General features: G+C 40.5%; 1 protein-coding gene across 3 annotated transcripts; it reads right to left on the reverse strand.

The window, feature by feature from the left end:
- Positions 1 to 5378: 5378 nt before the first annotated feature.
- Positions 5379 to 22227, reverse strand: WSB1 (WD repeat and SOCS box containing 1). 3 transcript variants are annotated; one of them, XM_082604122.1, is made up of 9 exons: positions 21894 to 22227; positions 15159 to 15327; positions 14057 to 14325; positions 12536 to 12667; positions 11127 to 11227; positions 8682 to 8854; positions 8078 to 8191; positions 6701 to 6808; positions 5379 to 6425 (listed from the first exon to the last, which is right to left on the reverse strand). In XM_082604122.1, exons 1-9 carry the CDS (start codon positions 21931 to 21933, stop codon positions 6266 to 6268), a joined length of 1266 nt encoding a protein of 421 aa, XP_082460248.1. In that variant the 5' UTR covers positions 21934 to 22227; the 3' UTR covers positions 5379 to 6265. The 3 variants fall into 3 exon arrangements, with proteins under 3 accessions (XP_082460248.1, XP_082460250.1, XP_082460249.1); XM_082604124.1 differs by lacking the exons at positions 12536 to 12667; positions 14057 to 14325; positions 15159 to 15327; positions 21894 to 22227 and adding an exon at positions 10057 to 10232; XM_082604123.1 differs by lacking the exons at positions 12536 to 12667; positions 14057 to 14325; positions 15159 to 15327; positions 21894 to 22227 and having other exon boundaries at positions 8682 to 10232.
- Positions 22228 to 25513: the final 3286 nt, after the last annotated feature.

Below are 25513 nucleotides of genomic sequence, written 5' to 3' on the forward strand. Positions count from 1 at the left end.
CATTGTCTATAACATCTCACGGATGCTTTACTTGTATGTAAATACCACTGACTTGTATTTCATCAAATCCTAGATGCCACTGATTATAATCTGTACCATCAGTGCGTACCACTTAAGAAAGAAAAAAATTTAAAGACAAGATCGATTTTAAAATACATCCCAATTTCAGAGATGTTCAAACGTGGAGGGATAAAAGTATAGCTTTCAGGGCTTCCCTGGTGGCACAGTGGTTGAGAGTCTGCCTGCCAATGCAGGGGACGTGGGTTCGAGCCCTGGTCTGGGAGGATCCCGCATGCCGCGGAGCAACTGGGCCCGTGGGCCACAGTTGCTGAGCCTGTGCATCTGGAGCCTGTGCTCCGCAACAAGAGAGGCCGCGATAGTGAGAGGCCCGTGCACCGCGATGAAGAGTGGCCCCCGCTTGCCGCAACTAGAGAAAGCCCCGCACAGAAACGAAGACCCAACGCAGCCATAAATAAATAAATTAATTAATTTAAAAAAATGATTTGTTTGAGGTAAGTTCCTAAGGAGAACAGTATCGGGAGAAAAATTAACCAATGTCCAGTGTAATTTCCCCAGGCAGTGGGCAAAGCACAGGGCTCAGCAATCATTTTTCTCGTCTGCGTGGGTTTCAATCACCAAATTACATTTGGAGTCATTCCTCCTAGTTCATTTTTTCCATGATCCAGGGGAAGGAGGAGTGTGTTGGGAGAGGTTAAGTCTGACCTCCGTGCTAGCCCCAGGGGGTTGGCAGCACAGGCAGGGACTAACTTAGGAGTCTGAGGTTGACGGAGTGAGTGCCTTCCCTAAAGTCTAGCATCTGTTCATGGCCAGTTTGGAGAGAGACAGGGCTGTGGAGGCAGAGTAACTGGAATTTAAATCCTGGATGTTGGGCTTCCCTGGTGGCGTAGTGGTTAAGAATCCGCTGCCAATGCAGGGGACCCGGGTTCGAGCCCTGGTGCGGGAAGATCCCACATGCCGCGGAGCAACTAAGCCCGTGCACCACAACTACTGAGCCTGTGCTCTAGAGCCCGTGAGCCACAACTACTGAGCCTGCGTGCTGCAACTACTGAAGCCTGCGTGCCTAGGGCCTGTGCTCCGCAACAAGAGAAGCCACAGCAATGAGAAGCCCGCGCACCGCAACGAAGAGTAGCCCCTGCTCTCCACAACTAGAGAAAGCCTGTGCGCAGCAACGAAGACCCAACCCAGCCAAAAATAAATAAATTGATTAAAATAAATCAATCCTGGATCTCATTTCTTAGCTGTATGACCTTGGGGAGTGAGTTGGTCTCTCTGAACCTCCATAGCTATAAAACGGGGATAATAATACTTCAGAGTCATTGGGAAGCACCAAGAATAGCAATGAGCACACAGCCAACGCTCAACAAATGGCACCAACACATGCTGAATGCCTACCGCATACCTGACACTGTGCAGAAAATAAAGCTAAACACCACTCGTGGAGGAGAGGCACTATTACAGCATTTTTCAAATATCAAAACTCCAGAAGCTACATACTATTAAGCAGTCAAGCCAGCAATCACCCAAGTGTTTCTTGAGATGCCGCCTTAGCCCGCACTTCTGCAAAGTCCTCTGGGCAGCTGGCCCTGGGGTGAGAAACTGGGCCAACCTACCATATGAACATCCTCCTGATCTGAGGCTGGATGCAGCCAAGCCTAGAAGGGCTGGGTCTTCGCCGCCACGTGTTGAACATCATGCCCCAGTCTGAGAGAACTGCTTTCTCCACGCAGCACGGGCTGGATGGGCTGGCACTCTGCCTCCCATCCCAACTCCCCAACCAGGGGTACTTCCATGCCTGCTGATCAGGGGCCAGTCTCTCCTTTCCGAGGCCCAAACAACCTGCCACTGTGACCCAAATGCCAGCCAGGGGCAGAGCCCTGTGGGAGAATGCTGAGAGCCCCCGCTAAGTGTGAGGCATTTCTAAATGGGGCACCAACCCCTAAGAAGAAGTAACCAGCAACAGGGCATGGCTGAAAGGTCAAGCAAATGGTGTGGAAATTAAGATGGATGGAATTCAAGAAAGAAAGAGGCAAGACCACTCTGGGCTGGGGTAGCTTGTCTGTGACCACCAAAGAGAGACCGTCTAGGTCATAAACTCACATACCTACAAGATTTGGGCATGTCGTGAAATGGAGTGAAATAGGCTCGTGTCATAAAATAGGGGGTGGTGGGGACACCTTTGAATTGGTGGCTGCTGACTCTTGCAACACAGTTGGCCCACAGTTCCCATTTCTAAGCTCAACTGGTATCACTGAAGAGGGAGCTCGAAACCTACAGAATTCCTGCCATCATTTTAGCAGGGGGGTCTTAGAGGCAAGGAGATGGTTGAGGAATACAAAGAAATGGGTATCTGTATGTTCACCTAGTGCAAATGTGTCTTTATGGTTTCCATTTTATACTAGCCTCATTCCTGGCTCTATTTCGTATCATTATCTTTCTCGGGTACCTTTGAATATTCATCATCCCTATTTTTTTTTTTTCTGTAAGAACATTTCATTATTAATCAAAAATTGCGAAACTTATACACAAAACTTATTGGAGTTGCCACTTCGTCTATCTTCGTTGCAAGTCATTCATCTTATTCCTGACCCACACTTGATGATTTCTACGGTCCACACTTTGTTTTTGGAGAAGAATTTTTAAAAAGAGCCATTAGTCCTTCAGCCTCATTTAAAACAAAACAACAACAAAAATCACCATCATCACTGTATTATAGATTTTCCTAAACAAAGTTTAGGGTTTATTTTGAGACCAGAAGAGCAACTTCTCTGTGGTATTACAGGTAGAGAAAGCTCCTAGGTTTCTATCGTATCTCTAAAAGAGAAACCACAAGGATAATCATAGTTGCAGTCTCTAAAAAGGAAAATAATCCTGGAATTCATCAAAACTGAATTAAATCATCTTTCCTTCCCGAATCCTAGCCTCATTCAATCTTTTTTTTTTATTTTCTAATTTCTCAACTGTTAAAATAAACCTTTAAGAATGCCATATCACAACCACACAAAGCTACCCAAACATCTGTAATATAAATAGGTCATTTTATACTTGATTCAGACCAGACATTTTGCTTTTGGCTAAAGGCAAGCTTTACAGAGGAAAGAGCACGTTGAGATTGCTAACTGATCTTCATTCCTCCCAAACATTTTACCATAAACATAAGCCATGGTAATGATGACCTTTCTCCTGGCTGCACTTTACTGTCACTACCAACAGCTCTCATTTCTCAGGGCAAAGGATTTATAATGTTTTAAATATTTATTTTTGGCTTAGTCAGGTCTTAGTTGCGGCACTCAGGATCTTTCGTTGTGGCGCGCGGGTTTCTCTCTAGTTGTGGTGCACAGGCTCCAGAGCACGCCGGGCCCTGGCGGCAGGTGGGGTCTTAGTTCCCCCACCAGGGATCGAACCCACGTGCCCTGCATTGGAAGGCGGATTCTTCACCACTGGACCACCAAAAAAAAAAAACAGTACTCCAACTGATGCTTTATCTATGATTTTGAAATCAACATACAATAGTAAACCCAAATATCACTCTACTGTAGATTTTTTTTTTGAAGTCTAGAGTTGTATTTTTTTTTCCTCTTCACTGCGGTGTGCAGGCTTCTCACTGCAGTGCCTTCTCTTGTGGAGCACGGGCTCTAGGCGCACGGACTTCAGTAGTTGTGCCTTGCAGGCTCTGGAGCGCAAGCTCAGTAGTTGTGGCGCATGGGCTTAGTTGCTCTGTGGCATGTGGGATCTTCCTGGACCAGGGCTCGAACTCGTGTTCCCTGCATTGGCAGGTGGATTCTTAACCACTGCGAAACCAGGTTAGTCCCTCTACAGTTGATATTGCTTATGTTTTATCTAAACATTCTATAGTTAAAATGCATTGTCTTAAGCCAGAACTTGGTCAGAATTACTTGGACAAAATGTTTGTCACCCACAAACCATTCCGGTTTATCTGGAGATTGGATTCACCATCGCTATGATTTCTGGCTTATGAGACAATGTTTTACTTCTCATTCTTTGTATCTTCTTAGCCTCGCATTGGCTGGCCAACAGCCAAGACCTCTGCACCAGTCCTCTGCATCATGCTACAGCTGCCGTCCAGCCTTTTTTGGTCTTGCTGCCCTGAAGGCAGGGCAAACCAATCGAATCCAAACTTACCTCAATTGCAAGCAGGCAGGGAATTTCAAGGACCATAAATTTAAGATTTGCCAACCTCAGATCAAGGTACAGGTCATAAAAGTCATTTGAAGTTCTGAAAACATTGCTTGGCTACTGAGGGTGAAAGGCATTTTCCTATGTTCACAGGCACCCCATGGGGTCCTAAAACAGGAAATGAAATCTGAACGTACAGGCTCTCTTGTCAGTTCTCCAAATGACATGAGAGAAAGCAGCAGTACCATTTTAAAATCATGTAGCTAGAATCTGACCCATGTTAGTATCCCAATCATGTCTTCCCTACCTTCCTTGGTCACTCAGTCTAAAGCATTACCATCCTGCTATTACTCCTTCCTGATAGACATACGGAAAATGTAAGCGTGTTTCTACTTATATTCTGCAATCTTCCTTTCATCTTGCACTATGGTTTTCATGGGGAGATGGCAAGCAATTCTGGCTTTCTCAGAGAACGTATCTTCCCAAAATGCTATTTTTACCTAATTGGATATGTTGGTTGGAGAGTAAATAATTTAATGGTGTGAAGGGTATTGGTATCTTACTGCTTTATAAAGTAGATGTATTAAAATAAAATGAAAAAAAATCACAACAGTTTTAAAGATAAGATGCTTTTGTAAAATACAGGTGATTCTCAAGAAGTAACTTGGGTAGATTTTCCACTGGCTTTTAAATTCATAAGCTACAACTATATACACCCTGAAAAGAGCAACTTGTAAGAACTTCAGAACAGTTTCTCAGTGGAGACAAGTCTTCAAGGGTACGCATGGCTAATAAAAGTCTTCCTCATTTTGCCTCCTCAAAAGTCCCACACCACTAGATTTTTTTCTTATGGTTACTTTAGCCAGAAAGGTTTACTATAAGCCTATCAGGTCCCCTAAAAGATCATAATTTTCTTTTGCTCAGTAGTTATTTTAAAGTAAGCATTTCTGCAACAGTTCTCCAAGAACAAACCAAGTAAAAGTGGTTGCATTCATGAAGCATTAACTCTCAAGCAGTGCCCTACAGTTGTGCTATTTCTTCATTACCCTTCTTATTTAATTTGCTTGTGGTGCTTCCAACATATTTAAGAAACATTTGCGATAAGTGGGTTTTTTTTTTACAAGTCTTTAATTAAAAAACTCAACAAAAATATATAATCAAGCATTTTACATAATGCATACATTCTTAATATCTGCAGGTAAGATAAATAACAGAAGGCAAAAGCAGATATACTAATTGTATTGCTTCTCTTTGGCAAGTCACCAATATTATCCCCTGCAGAAACATAGGATAAAATGTGTAAAAAATAAACAAAAAGCAAAAAAACCCACCACGGTCTTAAAAAATTGTCCCTTAGTACAAACAACAAAATAACGGGATTTAGCAATAATGCAGTAGATGGATTTTTCAAATTGACTAAAATTTATTATAATACTTTACTTATACCACAGGGGTTAAAGTAGCAAGCTGCTTTCCAAAATTAAGGCCCACAGCAGTAGTTAGGGGAAAAAAAAAAAAAAACACCCTTTTTTCCTGGTTATATCTTGGCTATTTTTCATTTAATAATGTCACATTCAAATTCTACCTCTCAGATGCCACTCCTAAGGAAAACAAAATCCTTCCCTAGACAAAAGCTGTTTTTACTTGAAGGTCAGTTGTCTGACCACCGCCAACCAAATACACATTTTGTTATGAGGCATTCAGCTTTCTTAAGTCAGTATTTACCATCTAACTCAGTGTCCCAGAATAAAAAAATTCCTTCCACTTTACAGCAAAGATACATATTGTGGCTCTACTGAAGCAATATATACATGTTGGAACTAAAAATTAGAAAAGCAAAAGGGTCCACTCAACACACAGCAGCTTATATCGAAATATATACATGTATGTATATGTTTTCACAGTTACATTTAAAAAAAAAATTTACATTTGATATGTTCAGAAATATTTCTCCTAAGGTCTATAAATAATATTTTAAAAGCTCAACTGATCAAAATGCAATACAAGAATGTATCAAATTAAATAAATCTCCTAAATCTTGAAGTCAGTAAAGCTTGAGGTTTGTGTAAAGTGTGTTGTCAGTCCCTAATACTAGGGAAGACAGCATCCTCTAAACACGGTAGGAGAGGAACTCTAAAACTTTGGAAGGAATCGGCAGCTCCTGGACTTCTTGGGTGGGCATCACTCTCCGGATTGACATGCGACATAAATGTTGAAGGCTAGGGACTTGCCTTGGAGTGGCCCAAAAATACACACTTCCATCATGTGTCCTAAACAGAAATAAACAAATCACAAGCTCAGTCTCACAAATCCATGTATTTCGTCACCCCACAGCTCAAACAACTACCACCAAGGCTGTGAATTAGAGCCACAAACTGCACATTAAAACCTAATTAAGGAGACCTGCCCAGTGATCTCCCTCTATGACAAATTAATAATATTATAAACAGCCCTTATGGAAGATTTACTGACAATAAAATGCAGGCTGCTTTGACTAAAAGCCACTTTAAATTGCCTCTTAAAAGAAAACAGAAAAATCACTTACCCAGCAGCTAAAACACTGCCATCAGTAGAAAAGGCACAGCAAAGACCATTGCTCAAAGGTGCAACTTGCACTGGATAATCCTCATCAATTCTCCAGAACCTCACCATTCTGGAAAGGAAATAAACCGTCCAGTAATTATCTAGTAGGAAATTTAAGGTAAAAGCAACTTTTAAAATTCAGAAAGAGGGCTTCCCTGGTGGCGCAGTGGTTGAGAGTCCGCCTGCCGATGCAGCGGACCCGGGTTCGTGCCCCGGTCCGGGAAGATCCCACATGCCGCGGAGCGGCTGGGCCCGTGAGCCATGGCCGCTGAGCCTGCGCGTCCGGAGCCTGTGCTCCGCAACGGGAGAGCCCACAGCAGTGAGAGGCCCGCAAACCCAAAAAAAAAAAAAAAAAATTTCAGAAAGAAATGCCACTCTGTGCTGAGCCACAAAATATACACACACACACACACACACACACACACACACACAAAACACTGCAGCAATGACTGGAACTTGCTTTATTAAAGATTTTATAGTTTATACCAATTGGTAATTTGGATTAATTCACACTGAGAGACTATAAAGCATGGCTGCCTTCACTTCCCAGTGTCCTGATCTGTAATGCCCACAACCGGAAACTTTCTCCTTACTTCCTTACACTTAAAATATAATCGGTATCTGATCTGTTTGACTCTTTTCAAGAAGTTTATGAAACTTTTCACCTAGGTAGTGTGTGTCTAGGAATAGCAGACAACTGATAGTCAGAAACTAGCTGAACAAACAGGAAAACAATGACTGCTGGCAAATAAAGAACTCTCCCCATACGTTTGCTAACATTCTAGAAAGACGGTAATGAGTCACTTTCTGAACTGATGTGACCAAATTGCTTAATGCTATATCCATGCACATTGATAAAAGTATGAGAAAATGGAATGTCTACATCTAGTTTTTGCTTACCAATTAGCAGCACGTCTCACTCATGTGACATTTCATCTTTATAGTCTCAGTTTCAGTGGATACAAACGACTCTGTTTTAATCATTTATTTCACTTTGAAAATGTCCTTCTGTTTCAACCTTTATAAGATATTACTAAGAAAATCTGTCAGCTGAGCTAAAAAGCTAATTAAAAATGCACCCAGTTTGCCTGAACCAGTTAACAAACAAAGAACACAGGGAAAGGCATGCATTATCTTTAGTTTACATAAATACTGTTCAGGCCAATATTCTTTAAGACACAACAACATCTCCCAAGGTCTTGTCTAGAAAAAGGGCCATTAAAACCCAAACTGCAGAAAGGCCGTATTTTTCATCCTTAAGAATGTTTTTTATTAAGTAGAAGAATGAAAGGAAATCTTTACAATAATAAATAGGTCAAGCTGTAATTCACACACTTACTTATCATCAGCAAGGCTTGCAACATGCAGTCCATCGTGACTAAACGAGACAGATCGTACCCATCGGTCATTTGCTCCTCCAGCAAATATTGGAGTGGGTGGGGGAAACAGGTGCCTGAGGTCAAAGACATGTTTTCAGTGGAAATGAGAGTCACTTCAAGAAACAAAACTACCCAGGTACAAAGTACATCAGTCTTTGAATGTTTAAAGTGGCCTTAACAAACACAACTGAGAAGACTGAGCAGAGCTTTAAACGAAGCGACTAAACCTAATTACTAATCTCCGTCTTATAGAGTGGTTTAAGACTAAGTCCAACTTTAGTTTTAACTATGTTTCCCAACACGAAACTCTAAATATAATTACCACTTCTACAGAGTCATGTACTGTTAAGTAACAATAATACGATCTGTATCAAGAAAGTCAAATTTATTTGTAGAATTTAGATGCATTATTAAAGGGCCTAAATGATACCAAAATTTTAAATTATGACAGACTGCAATTTTAGATTTCACATGTTAATGATTCTAATCATCCCCATGACTTCTTAAAAGCTATACTGATAGTAGAGATGAATTACAGACTAGAATAATTCATGCTGTACCCACCCAAATTCCATCAGAATGTCTCCAGTGTGTGGATCCCAGATATAAACTCGAGTATCATAAGATGCCGTAGCCAGTAATGCTCCATCAGGAGAAAAGTCACAAGCTACAACATCATGGTGATGTCCTTCTAGTTTTCGTATCATGGTATATTTATCCATATTCCAGAGGAAAACCTGCAAAAAAGGCAAATGTTATAGCTTCATTCAGACACGCAGAGGATAAAATCGCACATCTTAAACTAAAACTGCTAAATTTAATTAAGATTACATTAAATTAAACATTATAAATTACGAATAATTATGAAAGAATATGCTCAGTGTCATAGTCAAAGATTAAAATCAGTTTTTAAGTTAATTAAAGTAAACATGCAAATTCTATTTCAAATGTTTCTGTTAAATGTTAATTTAAAAATAAGCCTAAACACAAAAAAGGCAATGCAATTTAACCACAAAGTTATACTGACATCCATTTATTCCAAAAACTAATTAACTAAAATATACAGAAATAAATAGGGTTAAGTACTACAAACCCCCTTCTTTTTCTTTTCCAGAAACTACCAAATTTTTAAAAAATATACAGACAGAAAATATAAGGTTAACAAATTGTTACTCCATTGGCATCTCCCTTTGAGATAATCACTTGTTTACAATAGGCTTGGGTCACCAACGTGAGCCTAGGAAGAGAAACAGATACTGCAAGCAAAGAGAATTTTTCACAGCCAAATGAAATTTCTTTGGCAAACAACAAGGATGTTAAACCACATTACAAAATGAAAATGCTAATTTACGAAAATAATACAATTAACAACATTTCTGTGAATCAAGATTTGCCAATCTTATTTTTCCCAAACCAACCACAATCATTAGTCATTTTAAGTATAAAACATTTAAATTACTTTAGTACGAGTTCACACATAGTTTTAGTTTCTAAAGATCAGTAGTAATACTGTGCAGAATAGCTCTAAACAGGATTCTAATGTTTACTTCAATCTGTTATATTAAACGTGAGCTTGGAGGTTTATTACGATCCTAATAAGACAACCTCTCCTCCTCTTGGAGTAAAGCAATGCTTTTTGCTACGTTTTTCTGCACAGACACAATATATTATTTCCAAAGAAAAATAAATACAAATTTTCAGTTGGATCAAAGACTTAAGGTATCTCTGGTATCTCAAAGAATTCCAAAAAGTAGCACAGAGAAACCATCTGAAAGCCAACTGCATTACATTAAATTGGTTTCACATGTTAGACTCCCCATTCCACCAGACTGGAAGGTCAATTACATCGGAGGAGTCAGTTGGTTTCACTGTGGGGAAAATTATTTTTGAAAAGAAAAAAAGAAAGAAAGAAAAGCAGAAAGTGGACATCGACCAGCACCTGTGTACGTACAGTACACCTTGCAGCCGAATGCAAGGTTACTTCATCCTACGGTAAAGGTCGCCCCCAGCCCGGTAGCCAGAGATGCCACTCTTTCTGCCCAGCTAACACCATTGTGCGCCTGTGTGCGAGTGGTGCCAGCATAACCTCAATCACACCAATATTGCTGCCACCACCTGTGACAGGGAAAGCAAGAAGCATATGGAAAACACACAGCCTAAAATAGCAATGTCAACACCTAGCTTTGCTCTTCTCCTGAGTTTTAAAGAACTGAATAGTTTTTTCTAAACTGCCAACATTTGCAACTATCATTTTAACACACTTCTTGGCTAAATAAAATGCACTTTAACCAGCCTCCCACCCCCCCATCAACTCAAAGCGTATTGTGGTCATCACATGTATTTGGACTTCAACCATTTTCATAAACACCTGAAGCTAATAAGATCTCTTTAATTATACTAACTCAGAGCTGGTAGACAACTAACGAAAGGAGGGTTCCTCAATAAGCATAACCCTCTTCAGAGTCACTTTATACTTAATCTGTCTACAGGTATGCTACGCAAGACATATCATATCAAATTTAGATGAAATTCACTCCAGGACATACATGACTGTTATTTTTATTCTTATTAGATTTTTAAGTTACGTTTTTTCAGTTAAATGTCCAGGACCAGCTGGGACTTAAAACTTTAAACAGCAAACTGGACCAAAAAAAAAAAAAAAAATAGAACAACAGGGAAGAAAATAATTAGCACGGGAGTGTCTTAACGTTTGGACTAGATCTCTTCTATAGCACATAAACTCTCCTAGATCTGAGAAAAAATAAAATTGACATACCCCTCATTTTATGAATATCATCTCTAACTAAAACAATCCAATTTCTCACTTTACAATCAATAACTATACTTATTTAATTTCCCTCATGCAAATTCTCCCCCATCATGAAATAACACATTTAAGATATTCAAGACACCGAGCACAGACTTAATAGGTTACTTAGATTTAAAATGATTATGCACACATTATTATAATCCAATTCACAGTAAGTATACAGGAACTTCGACACATACTGCTTTACTGGCTCCCACTGAACACAGCATAGAAGAGTCGGGAGAGAATGCACAGCTGTACACCCAGTTCTGATGGCCCCTCAATACTTTCATCATGTTTCCTGAACAAAAGGAAAATACCTGGGTTAACCCTAGAATCTACTTCAAATAAGTAGCATTTCAAAAATGGCAGAATCACAAACTTCTACAGAGGCAGTGATTAATCTATTACAGGGGTTGGCAATATACAACAGTTGCTTACTTTTGTACCTAAGTTTTATTGGAGCACAAGCATGCCCGCTGTTGTGACAGGAGAGTGGAGTAACTACTGAAGAGATAGCATGGTCCATAAGCCTAAAATATTCACCATCTGGCCCTTTAAGAAAAGGTCAGCTGACTTACAACTGAAAGTATGTTGAGCGCAAGTTCCATATGATATGCGAAAGAAAATAAAATTTAATTTTCGAATGTTTTAACTATTGGGATCCCTTCACCCCTCAATAGCTGAGCAATCAGAGAACTGATAAATGCAGAAGAGGTGCCACATAATTTGGTAATAGTATTAGTGTATTATTCTATCAGGCAATGGTTGTTATTACCCATAAGCTGAAACAAGTCTCCAAATCTGAGGGGTGTGTTTTCTACTACATTCAATTTAAGCTACATTTCCCCAAACAAGCCTGTCAACTTCTAGCTTGAGGCTGGTGGAGCACTAGCAGATCTTAATTAAATACATGGTTTTAGTTAAAACTGTAAACTCTTTCATCAGAGCTTAAGCAGGGGGAAGGGATGCTCATCTCAGGTCTTCTCAAACAAGGTAGACTCTCCCAAACTTTGTAAAAGGATCACAATTATCAATGTTTCCGAAAAAGCTAAAACTTGACACTGATATTCCTTATACTATATTGGAGGGCAAATCTCTTACTTTTTATAATTCTTACTTAAACTATCCAACTTATTATTATGATTAGTATTTACATCCTACAAATTCTGGTATATAAATCATGTTTGAATTTACATTTTATTAATTACTAAGTTATGTCTTTTGTTAGGTCAAGATCTACTTAAATTTTCACTAAGCAAATGAAGGAAGTTAATAATCCTCCCCAATATAAAGGAAATAAAACACAGACCAGTTCAAATAAAACCCTAAGACTGATCCAGATTTTGTCCTCAAATAGTTGGTACAGATCTGTGTAGTTAGTTTCTGAGTAATATCAGATTGTTTACTTAGAGTAACTGCTGGCTCCTATTCTGGGTCACATTTATGGTTTTGTTTGATCTGTACAGGGAAAGGGACCAAAGGACTAAGCAGAGAAAAGGAAACTTTGATCATGTCACTTTTAATGTCAAATGCCCCAAGTGTTCGTAATACCTCTCAGTAGTAATATCCAGAAACTAATTCTTTTCCACAGCCTAGAAAGACATACCATCATCTTTCAGGTCCCACACTCTCAGAGTTTTGTCTCTTGAAGCTGACACCAGGATTAAGCTCCCATCTGGAGCAAAAGTTAAATCTCTGACCACTTCAGTATGATCTACCAAGTTAAGGAGGAGTTTTCCTAAATGCAATGGAAGGTGGGAAAGAGACAATGTTAATAATTTTAATCAGCTTCCATATTAAAAAAATAGGGTTGAGATCACCATTTAAAAAAAAAAGAATAGAAATATCTGGGTACCTCCTTAGTTTACCAAGTGTAAAATGACTTATTTACTAGTGCCTTTACTATTATCTTTAAAGATTCGGTATTTACACTGTTACAAAATAGATTATTTCCAAGATACCAAAGCCTAAATTAGAAAAATTAAAAGGGAATTCCTGAAATGTGAACAAACCCCTGGATCAAGTCAATTTAATATCAAGAAGATCTACATCATTTAAAAATCTTTGTATAGTATGATTTTAAAATACAAAATCAAAATTTTCCTTTTCTTTTACTTGGCCTAGACTACGAATGGACTGTCAAACTCCCCCAAAGATACATGTTATCCTATAACGGCCTAAATTTTTAAATATAATCTCGATGAAAAAAAGGTACTTTATTCATCTAATATTATAGAGTTTTGTTCTTCTATGAAAAGCAATGTGCTTACCTTAAATGTTTTCCCAGAATTCAATCAAATTTACTGACTCATTATCCCCACTCAGTGTTAGTATCACTTGCTGTATTCTAATGTACATAGTTTTAATGCTCATTTTTAAAAATCCTTTAAATTTTGGAGTACATACTATCAGCCAGAAACTATTTTAGGTAGTGAACAACACATTTACTTTTTTAAAATTTATTTTATTTTACTTTATTTTGGCCGTGCTGCATGGCTTGCGGGATCTTAGTTTCTGACCGGGGATCGAACCCATGTCCCCTGCAGTCCTAACCACTGGACCGCAGCGAATTCCCACAACACATTTACGTTTAATTGCCCAAAGAATTTAACTTCTCAACCTATCTGGTTAAACTTTAGATAAAATGTCATTAAAACTTTTCAGAGGTTAGATAATGATTGTTGAAAACCAGATTTACCTTGAAAGCCTCTAAGCTATCAGTCATTGAAAAAGTATATAAGAAAACACCTTGCAATTTGAGTCATAAATTACCAGTTTATAAGTGATAATTAACTAAACATTCCTTAGACGTGGCCTCCCTACTGTAATATTCTCTGAAGAGTGATTAAGCAATATGAACTCTGTTTTCCTAAATTAAAACTATGAGCTGAAGAGAGGCCCGCGTACCTCAAAAAAAAAAACAAAAAAAAAAAAAACAAAAAAAAAACCAAAAAAAAAAACTATGAGCTGAAGATGCTATTTAGGCCAAATATAAAGATACATTCATAGCATCAATTCTTGCTTCTCTGTGAGTTAAAATCCTCAAATTATGTATTCTTCCAGTGCCTATGAGCTATGCTTGCATCATAAGATAATCAGGTTTGCTTTCAAAACTATGACTCCATACCTGTATATACATCCCATATTTTGATACGCCCATTGTTTAACCCTGTGGCAAGGAGTAGCTGATCTTGTCCAAATCTGAATCGATGCCATTCTATGTTTACACAGCGGCTCTGTTTTTCTGGAACTGAAGATCCAAAAGCAAGACTCCAGACTATATCACCACAGTCTATAATATGTTCACGAGGCTTATGTTTTTGACCACCATCACTGTTTTGTCTTGACAATCTTAAACTGCTTGAATTGGTGATATTCTTGGTCCCATGCAAGAGACTGGGTAGAAAAAAAGGTCAGATTGAAATCTAGTTATTATTTACTCTGTACTCATGTGAATACTAAATAATGATAAATGTTTGTTAAAATAACTTCAGTATTATTATAGTGATACTGAATAACAACAGAATCCTTATAGATGGGAAGAGGAAAAGTTGCTACAAGCTACATGGGCATGGCCAAATAAATTCAGACTAAAAGAAATCCTCAGTGTATGAGAAAAAGTTCAACAATAAAGCAATTTATAATTTATTCATTTCAAATTTTCAAATTTGTTTTAATATATCCTTATTGATATAGAAATCCTATCTCAATTAGGACTCCTTTAATTAACCCAAAAGTATAAACAAGCAAAATACAAAAAATTCTGAGAACATTAAGATATTGTGAAGCTGACACCAGAAAACTATCTTAAACCCCATAATTATCAGTAGTTTCCCATACATTCTAGACCTAAACTAATATGCAATAAGGACATTAATGACGAAAACCATAAAGGTGAACTAAACACAAAAAGCAGGGAAAGATTAAATTTAGTAGATACATTATAGAAATTGCACTACCAAGGCACAATTAACCTGCCTTTTGATATATGGAAAAGAAAAATTTAATGACACCAAAGTATCTGAGAAAGTATTCTATAATATATAAGGCCAGACAATTCTTCCCACAAATTTTCCAACAAATATATTCAGCTTATGAGTAAAATTCATTTACAACAGTCTCCAAAGGAAAAAACTTAAATATCAAAATAATCTTAATATTCCACACAGAGAAAAAAATAAATTCTACAAACAGATAGATACAAAATACAAAAAAGCAAACAGTCTTACAAGTTCTTAAGGCACTGGGACCACGGAACAAGCTTTACTGCACGATGTCCTTGTGACCAAGCAAAGTACGAACCATCTGGAGCAAAAGCAACAGTCCAATTTTCACGACCACATTTCTTGTCAAAAGGAGCCGCAGGAGCTAAAAGTTCACCTATAGTACGTGATCTCACTAAAAGGAGAAATAAAAAATACAGGATATCATATATAACCAACAATGAATTTGAGACTGCATCCATATTACTTTGGGATCCAATCAGCTCCACTGAGTTTTTCCTTTTTCTATGTAGACAAGGTACAATGAGTTCTGCATTCTACCCTTTGAGGGGAGATATGTGGTATGAAGACCCCGTAATGAGAATAAACATCTTTAAGTTTTGATAAAGTGATTTTCCTAAAATTTCCCAAATCAAGAGCTTTTAAAGAAAGTTTCAAAAAAAAAAAAAAAAAAGAACTGGTCAAATAACAATAATGTAATGATCAATCAGGGCTAGCAATTGCTGAAGTCCTGACTTTTGCACTGCCTTATGTTTTCCTCAAATTACTAACATTTAAAATGCAAGAAACTGAACTTGCTCTGAAGGAAAAGTATCTTCCAAAAAGTTTTGTAGCTTTCAAAACCATAAACCACTATAAAATAAAGTTTTATATCATTACTCAAAGGAAGCACTATAGGGACTTCCCTGGTGGCACAGTGGTTAAGAATCCGACTGCTAATGGGGGGGGACAGGGGTTCGATCCCTGGTCCGGGAAGATTCCCACATGCAGCGGAGCAACTAAGCCCGTGTGCCACAACTACTGAGCCTGTGCTCTAGAGCCCGCGAGCCACAGCTACTGAGCCCGTGTGCCACACTGCTGAGGCCTGCACACTTAGAGCCTGTGCTCTGCAACAGGAGAGGCCATCGCAATGAGAAGCCTGTGCACCGCAACGAAGAGTAGCCCCTGCTGGCCGCAACTAGAGAAAGCCTGTGAGCAGCAACCAAGACCCAACACAGCCAAAGATAAATTAAAAAAAAAAAAAAAAAAAAAAAGCACTATAAAATGGTCTAGTCAAAACATGAAGTCAAATATGAATATTCTTATCTTTTTCAAGTCACAAAACCCACAAAATCCTCAGAACTAGAAGGAACTTAAAGGTTACTTAGTCCAGTCTCCCCAACCAGTGCTTTAAAATGCGCACTTTATTGGGGACTTCCCTGGCGGTCCAGTGGTTAAGGCTCTGTGCTTCCACTGCAGGGGGCACGGGTTCGATTCCCGGTGGGGGAACTTACATCCCGCATGCTGCTCGGTGCCACCAAATAAATAAAATGCATTGTTATTTGTGATTCTCGAATAGTGGTCCTCAAGCATCTTCCTAATGGGTCACAAACTGACCCAAAAATGGAAGTAATTCTTTTGGTTTTTAAGGACAAAAAAAAAAGGAACAAGTTCATATATTTTAAATTTAGTTACCAGAACTTAAATTTAGCATTCATAACTAAAACTGGCGTATTTGGGACCTCCCTGGTGATGCAGTGGTTAAGAATCCGCCTGCCAATGCAGGGACACAGGTTCGAGCCCTGGTCTGGGAAGATCCCACATGCCGTGGAGCAGCTAAGCCCACAAGCCACAACTACTGAGTCCGCACTCTAGAGCGTGCGAGCCACAGCTACTGAAGCCCGCGCACCTAGAGCCCGCCTGTGCTCCGCAACAACAGAAGCCACCGCAATGAGAAGCCCGTGCACCGCAACGAAGAGTAGCAGCCACAAATAAATAAATAAATAAATAAATAAACTTTTTAAATAAAACTGGCATATTAGAGTGTACAGAGAATTTTTCTTCTGCCTTTAACAAGAAGGATAATCAACAAGTTCCTATTGTACATGTGCACATGCAAACGTGGCTGCTATTTCCTCAATTCTGGAAAAGGATTTTTTTGGGGGGGGTTGCGTTGGGTCTTCGTTGCTGCGCATGGGCTTTCTCTAGTTGCGTTGAGCGGGGTCTACTCTTTGATGCGGTGCGCGGGCTTCTCCTTGTGGTGGCTTCTCTTGCAGAACACAGGCTCTAGGCGCACGCGCTTCAGTAGTTGTGGCTCACGGGCCCTAGAGCGCAGACTCGGTAGTTGTGGCTCACGGGCTTAGTTTCTCCGCGGCATGTGGGATCTTCCCGGACCAGGGCTCAAACCCGTGTCCCCTGCATTGGCAGGCAAATTCTTAACCACTGCGCCACCAGGGAAAGGATCTTAATCAGTCTATCACCACTGCTGTCTTGGGTCTGTCTTGATTTCAAATTCTGCTACTCTTCCTTTTTAGTTATAAGTCACCTTCGGTTTAGTTTCCCTATTATCTATTTTGTGATCTGTTGCGTGTTCAACTCTATGGTCTATTTTTATGTTTTGGGCTTAAAGTTTCCAACAACTGAACTTCAATATATTCTACGTACTGCAGTTCAAATGAGAACCACAGATACTCCTATTGCAAGAGCAGATATATATATATATATACAAACCCTAAAAATGTATTCATTCAGTGACACTTCCAGTCTCCACGTGTGCTCCACCAACAGGGAGTGTATCACCTGGCATGTGACAGGGGCTCAGAAAATATTTATTGAATGAATATGAAAGCATGTGTATAAGCTCCCATTCTTAAGCGATTTAAATATTTCCTTGGGACTTCCCTGGTGGCGCAGTGGATAAGACTCTGTGCTCCCAATGCAGGGGACCTGGGTTCGATCCTTGGTCAGGGAACTAGATCCCACATGCATGCTGCAACTAAGAGTTCGCATGACACAACTAAGGAGCTGGCGAGCCGCAACTAAGGAGCCTGCCTACTGCAACTAAGACCTGGTGCAATCAAATAAATAAAATAAAAATAAATATTTAAAACAATAATTAATAAATAAATAAATATTTCCTTGCCCAATTCTTTGATACATTAACAATGAGATTGTGGTTTAAAAAGTAAAACAAAGCAAAACTGAAATCTGTTTTCCTATGATATTCATAAATATAAATATGCACCTATTTTGGCACAGCTGAAATTATCAGAAAATTTCCTTTTGATAACTCAAAATATTCCTCCGTGACACTCCACCCACTCAGTACTGGGTCTGATCTAAAAGAATAAGCCTGATCCTGCTCTCACATGACATTCATATATTGAAGACGGCCATGACATCAGCAGCTAAATCTGTTCACCAGGATAAAATCTGATGAGTTTTCAATCGTCCCTTAGATTATATGGTTTCAAGTCCATTCTCCACCTACACCTTCATACTTTTCTGGATAAACTCCAGTTAGTAATGGCCCTCAAAAAAGTGGAACTTTTTCAACCAAACACAACACTTCAAGTGTGGTTTAATCAAAGCAGAACCCCCCACCTACCCCTGCCCCACTTGTATCACATGACTTTAATACAAAATTCACAAACCGGTGACACTCTTATGCCTGTAGAATGATTTTTTAAAATATACAAATGAGGGAGTTCCCTGGTGGCCCAGTGGTTAGGATTCTGGGCTTTCACTACTGAGGGCCCGGGTTCAACCCCTGGTTGGGGAACTAGGATCCCACAAGCCGCCACAGCGCGGCCAAAAAAAACAAAACACTCACACACAAATGATTTTTGAAAGGGCTTGCTGCTCCATGTCCCCTATATTCCTCCAAGCCCACAGTCTTTCATTTATGTGCCTGGTCCCTGAATTTGCAACCCCTGCCTAAATCTTTTTTTTTTTTAAACATGGGTTTCTATAACCACATCTATCTTTTAAAATCCACAAATTTTAGGAGAAAAAGAAAATCAAAGTTCACAAATAAGGGAAGCAAGTTTTAAAATTCAACTGAAAAATGCAAGCATTATCTTAAAAAGAGAAAGCCCCTGATTAAACTAGATGAGTATACTTATATAACTTCCATCTCAAAAAACAGGACTGGCCCTTGCATTCAACTTCAAAAACATCTGGTAAATTAGACTAGAACTCATTTCTCCTTTAGCAAGCATAAGCAAGACTAACTTTCCTACAGAAGACTCATTTTTTTAAATCTGTATTTTAGGATCACTCTGTATTTTTCTTCTTTCACCTTGACCACAATCACAAAACTCCTCTTGTGTAAAGGGTGGTAATAAATTAACTAAAAAACTGGTTCAGATAACAAAGACCACGAAATAATAAGCTGATCTACTCTTGAATATATATATATTTTTTCAAGAAATAGGGCCACCCTAAAAAAATACTTCCAAATAAATACAAACAAGTACTGAATTAATAATTACCTTGTGTTTCCTTGCTTGTTAACAGGCATATAAAATGATCACTGCATTTTAATGAAATAATCTAAACACTCATTTAAATACTTACTGGTATACTATTATAAACTAGCACGAGGTCTATAATGAAGAAAAAATTTTAATTAAACCTTTATATACTACCCGCAACTGCTGAATGTTAGTATCCTAAGATACTATAATTTAATGACCTTGTATAAGGGAAAAGCTGCCTGCCATGGCAACTTGGCCATTAGATACAACGCCACATTATTAATATCCGCGCAGTAGTAACACATCATCTGAGTCACTGCTCAACCAAGCAAACCACATTCAGCTCCTTCTTCACATTCCTCCCTGCAATTTCATAACTAGAAAGGGAGGATCTGTGGCAGAACCTTGTGAAAGAGGGCAGTAGCTCTAGGCAGTAACTTCCTGTCAGAGACTTCTTGAATCATTCATGGAATCTTGCCTCCTCTTTCAGTACTTGAGAAACCAAACAGCTATAATTAATACCCAAGAAAAAATGTTAGCCCTTACTGATAGATACAAAGCAACGCAGAGGTATTAGTGTTTAACTTTGTATTCAAATTATGTTTAAAAAAAAGAAACAAAGAAACAAAAACCTGCGGTTAAAAAAAAAAAAACTTACAAAAGGCCAAAGTTCTTTTAAATATAGCAACTTTATACTATAAGTAACTTTATATAGTTATATAGTAACTTTATATTATATCCAGGAAATAACACTGAGACAAATATGCAAAAAAAAATTTTTTTTAATTAAAAAAGCTATTTAGTGCATGGTTCTACCTTATGCAGGTATGCTAAGAACCTCTATCCATCCCTTAGAAGAGAGGACTGGAAAGTTTTCAAAGTGATTCATCAAGATGAAATAAAATATAGATAAATGAAAGGCAGATCACTCCTCTGCAATACTGCTGTGAGTAGGAAAAAAAAACAGCACTGAATTGAGAATAAGAACTTTTGAGTTCCATGTTCCACAGTTAAAATAAAAATTGGACATGAATTTTGTTTTCTCTGTATGTTTAAAATAGTCATTAAAACCAGGGTTAAAGTCCCCTCCTAACCTGCCACTCAACCTTATCTCTTAGAGAACAAAAGTCCAGAACTCTAAGATAGCTGTCTCTAGGTATAAAAATTCACCCACATACAGGATACAGGGCCTTTTGGATACTTCAGCTTCTCCCTTTCTCTAGAAAACCTCCTCCAAGGATTCAATAAAGGCACACGTTTAGTTGAAGAACAAGAAAATGCAAAGGCTCTCTGCTCAGTAGCTACCTCCAATTTTCATTTAATTAACACACAGTATTGGGCTCTGGGGAGGGATGAGGAGATGCTAAATCTATTTTATTTTTTTTTAATAAAAACTGTCTACCTATCTATATCTTTTTGTCCATGCCGCGCGGCTTGCGGGACCTTAGGTTCCCCGACCAGGGATCCAACCCGGGCACCCGCAGTGAAAGCGCCCAGTCCTCACCACTGCACCGCCAGGCAAGTCCCCAAAACTGTATGTATTTAAATAAGGTGTATAACATCACTTGATAAGTTCAGGGTTTTACAAGCATAGCAATCAATGCACAGCACCCGCAACTCGCCCCAAAGTTGTTCCAGTTATATTACCTTGAGAGAGGATTTAAATAATGTGAGGTGCTTTCTACTGAGTCAGTGGGTAGGTCCTGACGCAGGACCTTCAACATCTATTGGCCTGTCTTCTGCTTGGCAGGGCTGGCCACTAAGCCAGTTTCTAGGCAGCCTTTTCAAGATTCTGCTCTTCCGTAGATCAGCTTTTCTCCTCCGGTCACTCCACCCAACCACCCTGCTCTTCCCTGCTCCTCTAAGTGGGAGAGATAACTGAGTCTCCTCCCCAGAGCCGCTGCCTTTCTTAACGCCATGGCATTTTAAAAAATACTGCTTTTTTTCCCGGCTGATGGCACCTCTTCGGCTGCATTTCTCCTTATAATTGTTGGTATACACGAAGACCCATCCTTTCATAACAGCTCAGATCACAAAAGTTTACTTTTCCCCACCGGAAACTTTTTTAAGAGTCCTGGAGACCTGCCCAGCCCTCCCCTGCCCACTCGACGCCCCAGCCCCTTAGCCAGAAAAAATCCAGAAAAATGGCCCTGCGCGGACCTCCGATGAGAAAACTGGGGGGGGGGGTCCCCGGGGAAGCGTGTCCATCTCCGGCCACACAATCATTGCAACCCTCGCCACTCGGCGCCCAGGTTCTCTTTGCCTCTAATATCCGCGCACCGCCTCCCTCCGTGCCAGGCGCACAGCAGGCGCCGCATCAATGCAGATCCCATTTACCCTCGGCGACACCCACTCGCAGGGCCGCTTCCTTTCTCTTCGCTCCAGGGCTTGGCCCCGGCTCACTGTTCTTCCTCAGACTCAGAGACGCTTCCTCCCGAACCTCTGCCTCTCCGCAGCCCCCGCGCGCTCACCAGCAACCCTCACCCATCGTCCCATTCCTCACCGATCTCTTTCTCGTTGACCCTCGGGGGAAAGCTGGCCATCTATGGGGCACCGTCTGATTCCGGGGGCGCGATGCGGACGCAACGACAGAGAAGGGAAAGGCGAGCGCCGAGGGGCGTGACACGGGCTGGGTCCCTCCCGGTCCCGGGGACGGAGGGGAGGGGCGGGGCGGTCGCGGCGGCTTCTGCCGACTGCCCCGGGAAAGCTCCGGGAGGCCTCGGACCAAACTACGGAGTCAAACACAGACAATAGAGGCTGTTCCCTTCCTCACGCCTACGGACCAAGACGCTTCCCTCCACACAACCGACTGCAAACGAGACACTGCAGACAAAATGGCGCGTGCCGCGGGGGATAGCAGGGTAACGGGGGCGGGGCCTCGTGACGTCACAGAGCGATGGCCAGCCTCCCGACGTTCGGGACGTGACGGCCTCGGCTCGGCGCCCCGCCTTCTCTCCGGGTGCGCGCGGGCGTTGTCCTGGGGACGCGAAGGGGGAGCCGGAAGAGCGCCGGGGCGGAGGAGGAAGGGGGGGCTGCAGCCCCAGCCCAGCCCTAAAAGCTGGGTTGGAACTTATCAACTGTGCGTTTTAATTTTGTCTGATTTTCCCGGCCGGGAGGCCAGCATGGTATTTGTAAGTTGAAGAGCCTTTGAAAAGGCAAACACAGAATTGTGTAATACGTATTAGCTCACAGCGTAAAGATTGCATGGAATTTAAACTGACTGAACTGTAAAGAACAAAAAAGACATTTCAGGTTTTTACTCGGTTTGGCCACCTTCCCGGCCCTCATGTGCTGGGGAACTGGAGGTTGCAGTGATAAAAACAGTGAGAAGGTAATGAACATCGCTATGCACCCACACGTCCGGCCGCGAACGTTCTGACGAGAGCCAGCCGGTTTTTGGGAGGGCCGAGGTGACCCGAATTCAGGAACAGGGAGACCCGGGCATGATGGCGTCCCGCCCCACCATGAGACCTCCCGGGGCTGTCTTTGTCCTGGCTACTTCCTGCAGCTGGGCCTGCCTCGAGGCTGCAGCGAGGCTGGCGGTCAGCAGTGTCCCTGCCACTGGCCATGGCAGACCCCACCGTGTCTGCTGAGAAGCAGCCCTTCCTGCGCCCAAGGTCTAGGCCTCTGCGAGGCAGCTAACCATTCACACAGCAGAGCTGATAAACGTGTCAGTGTTTGCCAGAAGCCAAGTTGGTTCCCGTATACAGATGACATATTTGCATTTTAATTGGCTCTTCTGTGGACTCTAAACCTGGTTCCAAAGGAGGACAACTAAGGCTGGGAATTTCAAATATGCAGCAGATGCCGATGGGAGAGGAGTTGCATAGCCAAATTCTTTTGAGAGATCTCAAGCGACAGCACCTAGGCATGGCCACTTCATCTTTTTCTTTGCATAAGGATAATTCTTCCAATGGTGAGATGTTTAATACCAGGTACAAGAAATCATTCCCTCCTTTTTTTAAAAAAAACATTTTGTTACATTCAGTCAACGTATTTATTGATGGCTTACTCTGTGCCAGATACTGGGGCTAGTTGTTGAATGTTTATAGTAGACCAACAGAAAAATTTTAATGCAGTCTTGTAGCTCAGATACCAATATTTCTATCAGTCCCTGCTAATTCTTCTAACGAACTGCTACTACCTCTGTTTACATGTACTGTACCACACAAATTCATGGAAAATACCAGTTCTTGAGTGTCTGTGAATTGTTTTGGTGACGTTTTCATACAAGTATTTAATTCCACTCTAGTTTATTACTGCTAGTCAACAGACTTCCAGACCATTTCCTCAACTGGCAAAGTATGACAATGGAATGAAAAATAATTGTATGATTTGCGTACTCATTAGTGATAATATGTACTATTTGTTGGGTCCATGCTACATGTCAGGCACCGTGCCATATAAGTGCTTTTGTGGATTAACCCATTTAATACCCACAGCAGTATGAGCAGTGTATTAATCTTTTATATTTTACCAACAGTTAGTAACTTGACGATAGTTACAGAGCTCCGAAGTGATAAAGTGCTAGATTTGAACCCAAACTTGTCTACTGCCCTGCCCTACTTCCATGCTACCTTATCTCTCATAAATGAACCCTACCATGAGAAGTAAATATGTACGTGGCATTTCATATTTATATTTGCTATGTTAATGTCAAATCCGAATGGCTCTCTTATCACCTGCATATCCCATAAAGCTGAGATTCCCCAGAGTTTTATTCTTGCTCCACAGCTGTTTTTCTTCTTCCACACTCTCCCTGCATTATGACAACCTCTCTTTGGGGTTTAATTACCAGGTCTATGTGAAGACTCTCAAGTCCAGACCTGCCTTCTCTCTTGAGCTTCAGATTTACATATTCAGATACTTACAATAAAGCCTGACATGTCACAACTGAGAACATAGTCTTCTCTCCCAAAGCTGCTCCATCTGTTATATTCCGTACCCTAGTGAGCATGTCCATCCAGTCACCCAAGCCAGAAGCTGGAGTGTTTTTAGACTCAGGCCACTCTCCCACAACCCCATGTGGCATGAATCAGTCCACAAGCCCTGCCAGTATTTTCTCTTAAACGTTCTGGAGTCTGTCTTCTCTGTTCCAAAACAGCTGCCACTGTCTTAATTCAAGAGCTTGTCATGTCATCTCTCTTAACACTCCTTTATAACCCCACACCCTAAGAAACCGCCATCAATACCTTGGTGCATTTCCTCCTAGGCTTTTAGAATTTTACTAGCTGTGTGTCCTTGGGCAAATTTGTTAACCTCCCTATGCCTCAATCTTCTCATCTGTAAAATGGAGATGGTAATATTACCTACTTCACAGTTTTGAGAATTAAGCGAGTTAATATGAGAAAAACATTTAGAACAGGGTCTGGCAACAGAGTGTCAGATACTAAGAGTAAGATATAAGTGTTAGATACTATTTTTCTACATAATAATCCCAGCTAGCTGCAAAAGTGAAAGATCAAAATCTCATAAAATATAAGAGATTGGCAAAGAGCCATAAAAATAACATCAAGTATATGTATAATCAAAATCATAAGTAAAAGTTCTGGAAAGCATTCACTTCCAAAACAAAGCTGATCCAACCACTAAAAACCCGTTCTCTTGAATCTCATTCTTGAGTTATTCAGAAAACATTGCTGCTGTGTGGTTATCTACTAAGGGTGATTTAGTCATGATTTTTTTATGTGGATATCATGTCTTTCGATTTTTTTTTTTTTTTTTTTCGGTACACAGGCCTCTCACTGTTGTGGCCTCTCCTGTTGCGGAGCACAGGCTCCGGACACGCAGGCTCAGCGGCCATGGCTCACGGGCCCAGCCGCTCCGCGGCATGTGGGATCTTCCCGGACCTGGGCACGAACCCGTGTCCCCTGCATCGGCAGGCGGACTCCCAACCACTGCGCCACCAGGGAAGCCCCTTTTTAAATTTTTGAACCAACATTTACTATCTTGAAACATAATTTTTAAAAAATTTACATCCTGTCTTATTCCATTTTCTCACATCTCAGCAAAATGTTGTATTAACAGTTTGGCATCGGGAATTCCCTGGGGGTCCAGTGGTTAGGATTCCATGCTCTCACTGCTGGGGGTGTGGATTCAATCCCTGGTCAGGGAACTAAGATC

The sequence above is a fragment of the Mesoplodon mirus genome (genome assembly GCF_964341445.2).
Source record: "Mesoplodon mirus genome assembly, chromosome: 18".
Taxonomy (NCBI): domain Eukaryota; kingdom Metazoa; phylum Chordata; class Mammalia; order Artiodactyla; family Ziphiidae; genus Mesoplodon; species Mesoplodon mirus.

What these genes read in the sequence shown, in the direction of transcription:
- WSB1 (XM_082604122.1), bottom strand. Translation starts at nt 21,933, where the DNA reads ATGGCCAGCTTTCCCCCGAGGGTCAACGAGAAAGAGATCG. An exon ending in GGTCAACGAGAAAGAGATCG is followed by an intron (nt 15,328 to 21,893) that starts GTGAGGAATGGG and finishes TTCTCCTTTTAG; the next exon opens with TGAGATCACGTACTATAGGT. An exon ending in CAGTGGGAGCCAGTAAAGCA is followed by an intron (nt 8,855 to 11,126) that starts GTATGTGTCGAA and finishes CCTTTTTTGCAG; the next exon opens with GTTTTCCTCTGGAATATGGA.